At 48.6% G+C, this 11,743-nt stretch overlaps 1 protein-coding gene across 2 annotated transcripts in view; it reads left to right on the forward strand.

Annotated features, from left to right (window-relative positions):
- SHD (Src homology 2 domain containing transforming protein D) overlaps positions 1-11,498 on the forward strand; it is a 32,171-nt gene extending 20,673 nt beyond the window's left edge. For both annotated transcript variants that reach the window (XM_082207002.1, XM_082207003.1), the window contains 3 exons: positions 2,129-2,306; positions 7,365-7,484; positions 10,971-11,498. In XM_082207002.1, the coding sequence (XP_082063128.1) occupies positions 2,129-2,306; positions 7,365-7,484; positions 10,971-11,157 (485 nt within the window). In that variant the 3' untranslated portion in view covers positions 11,158-11,498. The remainder of the gene's footprint in view (positions 1-2,128; positions 2,307-7,364; positions 7,485-10,970) is intronic.
- Positions 11,499-11,743: the final 245 nt, after the last annotated feature.

Here is an 11,743-nt window from a genome sequence, read left to right on the forward strand (position 1 = left end):
TTCTGGCTTATTTATTTTATATGATTGCATTTCTGACCCACTTTCTTTCCCCCAAAGGAGCCCAAAGTGGGGCACGTGGTTCTCTTCCTCATTTAATCCTCACAGCTACCCTGTGAGGTGGCTTAGGCTGAGAGGCAGGGATTGGCCCCCAATGAGCTCAATGGCTGAGGGGGGATTTGAACCCTGGTCTCTCCCAGGCCCTAGTCTGACATTCTAACCACTAGGCCACACTGGCTCCTATGAGACAAGAACATGCCACAGAATACACCTGTCCTCCTGGAGGTACCCTTAAAGGCCCTAGTCCCTATGGTTCCAGAGGGGGGGAGCCCAATGAATGCCCCCCTCCTCGCTTTTCTGTATTCTGTGCCTGTTTCCTTGTCTCCCGGGACTTCCCTCTTGTTCTTCCTCTTCTGATTCGTCTCTCTTCCATCCCTCTTCCCTGCTGTTCCTGCACTTGCCACATTCATGACAGCTGGTTTGCACATGGATGTGTGGCATGTCCCATGTGCTACTGCCCCCCCCCGCATTTTCCACATCCTGTCACAAGCCCACCCCAAGATTAACCTTGTGAAGAAGGTCAGGCTCTGTATTAATTCAAAAAAATATGACCGAAGGATTAAAAACAGTGATAAATTAGGGTTATTCTTCTTCTGTTATAATTTTTATTCCGCCTTTTCCTCAGACTGGGACTCAAGGCAGCTTACACAAAATGACACAGGTAAAATGGAATTGGCACCATTCCAGGAGCCACGCAATCCCTGCTCTGCGTTTGTAAGAGCTCCATCATGGGGGGGGGGGCACGGCCTGCCCTTTGGAACTCCTTGCCCATTGAGATCAGGCAGGTGCCTTCGGAAAACAAACATGCCTTCCCAGACGCTTAGAAAGTTGACATGATTTTAATCTGTTTTAGTGCTTTTAAACTTTTGTATGCTTCAAAGCAGGGTTGTAAAATTTCCTCGATCTTATCGTTTTCTTTTGTGAACTTCAGTGTGTTCTGTTTTTACAGTCAAGCGTATCAGTGCTGTAATACAGTCATACCTCAGGTTAGACACCTCAGGTTGCGTGTTTTTGGGACGCGCCGAAACCCAGAAGTACCGGAACGGGTTACTTCTGGGTTTCGGCAGTTGCGCATGTGCAGAAGTGCTAAATCACTCTTTGCACATGTGCAGAAGCGCCAAATTGCAAACCGCACATGCGCAGATGCAGCGCTGTGGCTTGCGAACACTGCGGGTTGTGAACGTGCCTCCCGCATGGATCATGTTCACAACCCGAGCATCCACTGTAAATGCAAACAGCTAAATACATTTAAGAGATCGTCATTGAAAAGTAATTCAACTGGAATAGAATTAGAGCAATATAAAAGCCCTGAGATCAGTTAAAATACAGAAAATGAAAACAGTGCCACACTATTTGAAGGCCTTTTCTGAACAAATACTGCACTGACTACGGGGAGGCCTGAAAGGCTTCAGAGCCCAATGAGAGGATTACAGCCTAGATGGCGTTAAAAAAGGAACAGGCAAATTCTTTGTGCCTCCACTGAAAGCCACAGGAGGGGAGAGTGCCACTGTGAAGCTGGGCTGGATGGGCCCTGGGCCTGATCTAGCAGCCTCTTCTGATGTTAAGTTGGCATGCTTTTGACCTTGAACTGTCGTCAGGAAATCATTCACATGAAAGAATCACGGATAGCACAGGTATCCTGGCATTGGTAAGCTAATAAACAGTCTGCAGTGTGATGAAAAGAAACCCTGTGTCTGCATTCAACCACCACATCACACTTTCTCCATAACATTTGCTTAATTCCTATGGAGTCGGAAGGGACAAGAGGGCTGTCTAGCCCAACTTCCTGCAGTGGAGGAATCTTTTGCCCAAGGTGGGGCGCAAACCCACAACCCCTGAGATCAAGAGACTCATGCGCTGCTCCAGGCAGTGCAATGCATGCAGTGCAATGCAAGTTGTGATACTGGACAACAATTCAATGCTTATGTTTTTGCTTTGTGAAAAATCAATAAAACAAGTTTGAAGATTTCTCTGTTTACACCTGGGGGGGATTTTAATTTTTTACAAAAACCATCCATTGGGCAGCAGCTGAACCCCCCAGTCTAACGGGTCCTTTCCACTCCCCACACAGTGCAGTTTGAGACCCCGGACTGGGAATGGACGTCCCTCGCCGCTGCCTCTTCCACACACAAAGAACATTGGCGCCCACACCTGACGGGGAGCTCCAAGTTTGTCCGGTCGCAGAGCCCTGAGCACAGCCTTCCTGCTGCGGAGCGCATTGACCCCTCGCTGCCCTTGGAAAACCAGGCGTAAGTGATGGGAGGTGCCAGCAAAACCACGACACCCGCGTAAAAATGCATTTGTGGGCCAGCACCAATCTTCCTTCTTTGTGCAAGGAGAGTTGCAGGTAGCAAAGGACTGTGGGAGATCTGTGGGGCCTTGGAGGGGAGTGCCAGGTGTAAGGGGAAGCAAGGGGGTTGGGCTAGATGACCCTTGGGGGCTTCATCCAACTCTCCACTTCTATGATTCTATGAGTCATTTATGCTACATAAGGGAGATTTTGGCTGTGTATACTGCTTTTTTGTTTAATTTTTAGTTATTGCAAATATTTAAATAGTAACATATCAAAAATTCATCGGGATCCTTCCTGCAGGATGGGGGGGGTGTACAGGCAAACCCCCCCATTTAAGTGGGGGTTATGTTCTGAGGCACGTATATTTGAAGCACCATTGGGGAAGCCTGCAAACACCCTGTTCCACCTCACCCCATTACGACCCTTTTGGTGACGTTTTTGGGTCACTTTCAGGTTTGGTGTGGTCTGCATGTGTGCAGTCATGCATGTATTAAATGCGCATAGATGGGGGATTGCCATACACACATACACATGTGTGTATGCATGCAAGTAAGTAAGTAAGTGTAATACTGCTCTGCAAAAAAGATAGAGTGATTTACAATCATTGTGCCTCATATTATGCAATGAAAACCATGCAGAAATGTTAAAACCAGAAATTAACAAACTGTGATGGAGAGATGCATTCCTAAGCAGACCTGGTGGAACAGAAATGTTTTCAGCAGGTATTTAAAAGCTGAGATGGGAGATGCCTGCTGAATCTCTAGTGGCAGTGAGTTCCAGAGGACTGAGCCAATGAGAATAAAGACTCTGTTCATTGTGTTGTCAATTGAGCCTTGCCAATTGAACGCGAACGGCCAGCAGTGCTCCTGCAGATGAACTCATGATCACAGAATCAGAGAACTGTAGAGTTGGAAGGGACCCCAATGACCATCTAGCCCAACCCCCAGCAGTGCAGGAATATTTTGCCCAACGTGGGGCTCAAACCCACGACCCTGATCATGCTCTACTGATTGAGGTACCCTTGACCTAAGTTGTTCAGGTCGAAGGTAGTTCACTCAGCAGTGGGTGGTCCTGAGGTGGTCTTCATCTAACTCCTCCCCCCCGGAAATCATCCCATGGGGGGCCAGCACTCTGGTTTCTTGGCTTCAATGGGAGTCTGACTCCATGCTCCCTCCAAAAAATCCTGGAAACGGGGGTTTGTTAAAGGGGCTGGGAATTGCAGCTCCTGGGAGAGGTGAATTGCTGTTCCCAGGATCCCCCCCCCCATAACTCGTAAACATCCAATGAAGCTGAACGTGGGCAGATTCAGGACAAAGGAGAGTCCTTCACGCCAGGGGGCCCACCAACCTAAATCAAGGTTACCAGACGTCCCCGTTTCCCAGGGACAGTCCCCAGATTTACAAATCAGTCCCCTGACAAAATCCATCTATTTAGTAGGAAGTTGAAAAGTGTCCCCGAATTCATTGAGAAAAATCTGGTAACCTTACCGTAAATGGCTTCAAAAGAAGTTCATGGCGAAGGGGCCTCTCCGTGGCTGCAGGGGACAATGGCGCTGCTCTTCCTCCACAGGCAGAGGCAGCAATGGGGCTGAGCTCCAGGGAGGGGGGGTTGGGGGCATCTGGCCATGGAGAGAGCAGGAGGCGGGCCTGATCCAGGAGGGCTTGTTCCACCTTGTGCGTCAGAAGATTGTCTCAAACGGAATCCTCCTCGGAGCAGACCCATTGGAATTAATGGACCCAAGTATGTTATCCCAGCAGGATTACTGTCAGAGACAAGGCACAGGGCAGGATGCTTTGTATAATCAGAGTGCAAATCTACCCATGTGCAGGGGATTATCCCACAGGCCTGGTGGTGGGAGGTCTTTTTGCTTTGCTGCTCTTGTTCAGCAATGCAGTCAGACCAATGGACACCCCTGTGCCTTGCAAAGATTATGCAAAGCGATGCTCAGTGGCTTGATTTGCATAATTCATGCTGTTTCATTTGACCCAAGTCTATTTGATAAAACAAGCTTTCCCAAAAGGAAAATTCCCCAGGAAATCAAGGCACTGATTGGCCTCTGCAAGAAGAATATCTGTCTTTGAGCAAGAGAATTACAGGCCAAAAGACTCTGTAGGGGGAGGATCTCTTTTGGAATTTCCTCAAGCATCCCCCCCCCCCCAGCACACAGCTGCATACATCCTTATGGACTAGGAACTTTATGTTTAAATTTGTTTTTAGGCAGTGGAATTATCCAGGCTACACTTAATTCTGTGGCTTAGTGCCGTTCCGACAGAACAGTTTCAAAGGCAGTTTGGGATATTTCATTTGGGGTGGGGGGAGGGGTGTCTGATGTTGCTCAACAAGAGTAAGGGAAAAAATAAAATAATCACGCTGGGTTCAGTTAAATCTCTCAGGCTCTGCAAAACTAGCTTTGAAGATCAAGGCTGTGTTACGTAAAAGACGTCCCTGTCTCCCTTGCGCACGATTTCCGTCAGAGTCTGAATGGGACATTATTATCCTCTGCTATTGACTAATCATAAAGAATTATCATCATTGCATTTCTTGTCATGTTTCTTAGATATTGTTGATGTTTTAATTTATTTTTGTCTGGGTAATTTTTCTTGTTAGCCGCTATTGACCAAATTATTGAAAATGTACTGCTCCAATAAATTGTCCTCCTACAGCCATGGGGAAACGGAAGGTGGGGCTGAAACCTCCAATCACCCCCTCCCCCCATGTGCCTTAATTAGGGGCACAAAGGACCAGTGCATCTGGCCAGGAGGTTGGTGGTTTGAGCCCACCCAGGGATGGTTGTGGGTGGGATTCCTGCACTGCAGGGGTTGGACTACATGACCCTCTGTGTCCCCTCCAACTCTGCAATTCTATGATTCTGTTAGGAGCCTCGTGTCTGTAACCTCCACTAGAAATTACCTGGATGCCCTTCTTTCCTTTGGGTAACTGTCCAGAGAGTGACACTTCTCTTGCAATTTCAGAGAGAGAGAGGTGCTTGTAGAGCAGGGGTCAGCAAACTTTTTCAGCAGGGGGCCGGTCCACCGTCCCTCAAACCTTGTGGGGGGCCAGATTATATTTTGAAAAATAAAAAATGAATGAATTCCTCTGCCCCACAAATAACCCAGAGATGCGTTTTAAATAAAAGGACACATTCATGTAAAAACACGCTGATTCCTGGACGGGCCGGATTTAGAAGGTGATTGGGCCAGATCCAGCCCCCTGGGCCTTAGTTTACCTACCCATGTTGTAGAGTAAGAACACAATCACACTGTTTATTATAGGAAGTGCCCAACTTGGAAAGACAAAGGATTCTAGTTCTAAGCCAACTGTGCCAGAGAAGAACAAGGCAGTCAGGCTGCTGGCTGCCTTGTCCTCAGAGGAGAGAATCAAGGCGACCTCTCATCTTAGAATCATAGAGTTGGACGGGACCCCAAGGGTCATCCAGTCCAGCCCCTGCAATGGCTTTCTCCTCCTCCATGACTTGGTCCAATCCTCATTTAGAGCTGCCCAAGGTGGTGCCCATCTGCCTCCTTCGGGGTGGAGGTCCATCATTAAACAATATGCTGCCTGAAGAAGGACTTTGCTGTCTCTGTCCTGAATCTTCCACCATCCCATTTCACTGCATGTCTGCAAGTTCGTGCATTAGGTGAGGGGGGGGGGAAGGGTTTCTCATACTGACACCTGAGAGAGAAGTGTGAGGAGGAGGGAGCTGGAAAGAGGATGCAACTCGAGAGTATCAGTCCAAGCATTAAAGGACAGGGAGGTCGGCACAGAATCCTGCAGCCAGGTTGCTCTCCAGGGCAAGATGGTTGGAGCATCGAGTGTCAGGCTGCACTGCTGGTCATTAGTTTCTAGGCAGGCCCACTTCAAAGAGCTGGTTTGGACCTATGAAGCATCAAGGACCACCTCTCCCCATATGAGCCTGCCCAGACCCAGTGGCAGACTTGGGGCTCTCAAGTTCCAGCATTGTCCTGTGTGACACTAAAATGTGCCCCACTCCTCATGCCCTATTCTACAGCATTGTTGCAGCACCCAGTGTGGCTGACCTAGTCGCGCTACTCTAAAACTGCCTCTGCTGGACCCTGGGTCATCCTCTGGTCGTCCTTTGTGCGCCTCCTCCATGAGAGGCCAAGAGGGTGGCAACACAAGAAAGAGGGCCTTCTCTGCAGTGGCTCCCTGCTTGTGGGATGCTCTCCCAGGGAGGCTCGCCTGGGGCCTTCATTACCTATCTTTAGGTGTCAGGCAAAAACATTCCTCTTCGGCCAGGCCTTGGGCTGATTAACAGCCCATATCTTTTTAAACCTGTTTGTGGGGGGAGAGGGAATTATGGGTTGGGGTGGGTTACGTATTTTGTGTTTTCATCTTGTATTTTTATGTTGTGAGCTGCCCCGAGACAGTGGATAAAGGGTGGTATACAAGTTTAATAAAATAATAAATAATGAGGTGGGTGCAGTCTTGGGGTGGTAGCCCATTTCCCCAAACAGACCGTCTGCCGCTGGCTGGAGCCACTGACCTCCAAGGTCCCTCCCAATGGAGGAATCAGGGCCTGCCCAAGATATTTTGGCGAGGATGCTCCCTGCGCCAGGGAAGACGGGGTGAATGAAGATCTCCATCAGGAACATGGGGGGATCCGGTCAACCTTACCTGATAGTTAAAGTGTGAATCAAAGGCCGTGGGAGTGGAGACCCCAGAGGGCAGCCATCACCTACCTAAAGATGAGAGGAGACCAACAGTGGCTCTTATCTGCCTGGAGATCATTTGGGGGTGTTGCTGAGAAGGATCCAGCCCCCAAAGGTCCCCCTGCAGTAGCAGCAGCAGCAGCAGCAGCAGCAAGCAATGGATCTGTTGGAGGCTGGCTCTGCTGCCCCTGGGAGTCCTGCCGCCCAAGGCGGTCGCCTCACGTTGCCACACGGGTGAGCCGGCCCTGGAAAGGATGCTAAGAGAAGCAAAGGTAGAGGAAGGGGGTCTGGGCAAAGGGATGAGGATTTGCAAGCCGTGACCCTGCTGGGCTCCCCCCCTCCAGGTGGTTTCACGGCACCATCAGCCGAGCCGACGCTGAATCCCTCCTGACCCTCTGCAAGGAAGGGAGCTACCTGGTCCGGAACAGCGAGACCAGCCGCAACGACTACTCTCTCTCACTCAGGTAAGCAGCATCTTCTTCCCTGTCTGCACTTTCCAAACCGGGATCTTAAGGAATATTCCAGGAGTTGGGCATGTTGGCTTTTCCAGCTTTCAAATTCCAAAAACGAGGTTTGCAAAAAAAAAGTTGCAACACAACTTGAGGATCTGAAATATATGCTGGTTAAATTGATATAATTTAGCTTTGCTTGGTAAGAGGTATTTAAAATCACATCAAAATCCTTAAAGAATGACTGCCAAGTACTTGCAGGTACATTATATATTAATATTATTATTTTTTTGTGATGATTTCCTGACATTTGCAGAAGGCACAATGGAGATACTTTGGTTTTTCAAAAGCAGTTTATGCACTTTTTCATCAAACATAGACTTAACAAGCTAAATGTTGTCTGATTAAAAAAAAAAAAGAAAATTGGAGTTTTGCCTCCTAAAATGGCAGGGTGTGCAAACAAAGCAACTAAAACTCCCTGAGCATTAAAAGCTGCGATAAACTAGAAACATACAAGCTATTGGTTTTACAAAAATTATATGCCGTTTGGTCTAAATAATAATAATAATAATAATAATAATAATAATAATAATAAACCTTGAAGCGGTTTGCAAAAAGACTAAAGCAACGAATCTATTTTCTGCTGCCTGAGTGCTGGAAGAAAGGCCTGCTCTCTGCTGCCAGGCCAATTTCCACCTGGCCTGGGGGGCCCAGACTCCCCCTGGACAGCTCAGAGGGGCTCCTGGGAGGCCACTGGGACGGGGCTGGAGCAGCACTTGGGTTGGGGCAACTGGCTAAAATGTTGTAAAATGTTTTAGACAGTTCTGATTATGATTCCTCTGTTTCATTTTTGTTGGGCTGGTGTTGGTTAAATGTTTACTTGGGGGTGGCGGTTACCTTAATATGGGTATAACTGCAAACTGTTGTTGTTGGTTTAAATGATTTATTGGTTTGCTTGTTGCTTGTAAAGGATATCTTGTTTTTAAATGTTTGATGTTTTGTTGTGTTTTATATGTTGTAAGCTGTGCAGAGTGGCTGGGGAAACCCAGGCAGATGGGTGGGATATAAATACTATTATTATTATTATTATTATTATTATTATTATTATTATTATTTGTAAAAGCAACCAAAGTGTTCAAGGAATGAAAAAACAGCAGACATTTAACCCCTGAAATTCATATACCAAAACCACAGGCGCTGTCTGTCCCAGAGGCAACACTTTTACATCCGCCAGTGATCTTGGGACACGCAAGGTGAAGAGGGCAAAAAGGGGCTGCCCTGCTATTATGGGATGCTCCGGAGGCACCCAGCAGAGAGCGAGGGAGCCTTTTTCCTCCCCTCTCCTGGCACCGGGATAAATATTTGATAGCCAGCCCTGCTGTTCAGAGAGCAAAGAACATCTGTCCCTCTGATCTGTGCATGAACACGATGAAGCACTCATCGCTTGGGGCCTCCACGTGCGAGCGCATGGGCTCGGCGTGCGCCAAGAGGGAGCGCACCAGCCTGGCTCTTCCATGCGTGTGGCGCTGGTTGATCCTGAAGAGGCCACCCTTTCTCTTAAGATCCATGTTCTTTAAGTGCTTTTTTGATGCTTGCTTTTTAAATCGATGAGCAGTGCAGTGGTTAGAGGGAGGCCTGGGAGAGGCCAGGGTGCAAATCTCCACTTGGCCACGACGCTGGACAAGTGACTTTGGGGGCCAGTCGCTGTTTTCTCTCAAGGGTCGTTGTGGAGATGAAATGAGGCCCCTGACCTTCAGCTCCTTGGAGGAAGAGGAAGGGATATACAAATACAAAAATAGTAAGTAAACGAGAAGGTTGAAATCTCGGCGCATCCCTAAAGCTGGGCTTCATTCTGGGCAGACCCAGGACCCTGCTCAGCCCCTCTGCCAGGCTCCCACCCCCTTCCTCTGTCGTGATTATGCAGCGTCTTAATCCACCAGGATCTATCCCTTGTCTGCAACGGAAGGGAAAGAGGAAAAGCAAAGTGACAGATGAGTTATAATCTGCGGCAAAAAGTCAGAGCTTGGCGTTCCAGGCTTCCCCGACCCCCTTCTCCTCCCGAGTCCTTTGGCGCTTTGATCACACCCAGCCATGTCAACTGCGGTGGACGTGGCCTTTCATCTCCTTCCCTGCTCTGTCAAACCCGTAACATTAAAACGGCCTCCCTCCCTCCAGCACCAATTCCCTCCCCACCGCATGATCTGTGGACGGCTTGCTGCAGAAATGTCATTCGCCTGTTCCTGAAATTCACTTTCAGACTCTTGCAGTCTGCTCTTTTCCACCAGCACCCTCTGCCTTCTGTTAGGGAAGATTCACGTCCTCCAATTTTGTCTTTTGCGGCCCAAGACTTGAGACCTGGGGTCTCCTTTATGGGAAAGTCTGTTGAGCAGGTGCTTTTTATGTAAAGGAGTTCAGTCCTGACACCTTTGAGTAGGGCAGGCTAAAATCCCAGCGAGCCTTTGCCTGTCAGTGCCCACCCTCCAATATTTCTCAGATGAAAATAGGGACACCCCTATTCTACACCCGGAAGCTTCTCCTGTGTTTCATCTTGCATAGACATCATATGCACGCATACACCTTGAGCCAAGGGCAACCTCTCTGCTGAACTGACCTCACAGGGTTGTTGTAAAGGAAAAATGTGCGAGGGAAGGGATTGTGCACAACAGCTTCTACAGATAAATGGAATTAAATAAAATTTTAGTGGTAAGCTGACTTGAGTCCCTGTCAGGGAAAAAGTTAGGAATAGAATAGAATAGAATAGAATAGAATAGAATAGAATAGAATAGTAAATCCTTTTGAACTCGGTGCGAATGAGTAAAAATACTTTGGACCACAGTGTACAGCTGTGCAGTCTTGGCCCTGTTACCTTGGAGTAAGCTCCATTGAATGCAGTGGGACTTACTTCTGATAGACAATTTATAATAAACGGATAAACACTCCACATGTTTTCTAATAAATGGTTGGTTGCTGACGCATTGCCATTTAAGAATTTAAAGTGGATTGGTGACATTTTCCTTCAGAATTATAGGAAAGCCCTTGTGTGCCAACTTCACCATTTCTTTCATTTGGTGTAGGTGCCTTATTTTCCTTGTAAACAGGACTCTTGTTTCTGCACACACACACAAAACACTTTTAATTGTTCTCCAAGATGTGGAGGGGAGGAAAAATGAAAAGCAGGACATTCTGGGATCAAATCAGAAACTGGGATGGCTCCTGTAGTTCTAGGACTGTCTTTGGAAAATCAGGACCCCTGGAGGGTATTTTCAGGTAGACATGGGGGGGGGAGTGGTCTGAGCAAAGCAGCTTCCTATGGGAATGAAAGCAGGACAGCTCTGGAAACAGCTTGGCTGTGTTTTCTTTCTTAGCTTCCAAAGCCATGAGGACCAGCACCTCCCCCAACACCCCCTGTGAAATTAAACCCAAGATCCTCAGCTGCTGGGCGCTGTGAACACAGAGTGTGGGGTGCAGACTCTGACCCCCCCCTCTCTCTCTCTCTGGCAGGAGCAGCCAAGGCTTCATGCACATGAAATTCACCCGGACGAAGGAGAGCAAGTATGTCTTGGGCCAGAACAGCGCCCCCTTCGACAGCGTACCCGAAGTCATCCATTTCTACACGGCTCAAGAGCTGCCCGTCAAAGGTGCTGAGCACCTCTCCTTGCTGTATCCAGTTGCCGTTCAGACTCTCTGAAAAGGACTCTGGCCGCTGGCTGCTGCGGAAGCAAAGGGGCTGCTCTTTTATTCTTTCTTTTTCATTTGATCCAAAGAGACTTGGCATGTTGAATGTCTGGAGTGCAGAACATCGGGAGGAGAGGCTCCTGCTCCTAAGCAAGAACAATGGACAGTCTGCCGCCCGGCCCCTGCCCTCCTTCCACAACCGGGACGTCTCCAGCAGTGGGGAAGGGTGTTCTGGGGTGACCTGCCCTTCCCCACTTGCTGGGTACCCTGACACCTCTGGCCTTGCTTATCTCTGTCCCAATTTGCTGGGTTCTGAGCCAGGAGGCCCCGTTTTGAGGCTGCCCCCAGAGCCTGCCCTCCTTCATGGGGAGGGGAGAATGAGCCCTCTGAGATCTCAGAATGTATCTTGCTTTCCAGAGGCTCCCCGCTGTAGACTCACACAATTGTAGAGCTGGACCCCTGCAACACAGGAACCGCAGCTCATGTTTTTCTGAATTACTCAAAGCAGCCAGAATTTGGGGGGGGGAGTGGCGGTTCCTGCACCCAGGGCTTGTGTTTGCCTCCACCTGGCAGCAGGCTCAGACTCCAATATTTCCAAT

Source organism: Podarcis vaucheri (assembly GCF_965113315.1).
Source record: "Podarcis vaucheri genome assembly, chromosome: 18".
NCBI classification, from domain to species: Eukaryota; Metazoa; Chordata; class Lepidosauria; order Squamata; family Lacertidae; genus Podarcis; species Podarcis vaucheri.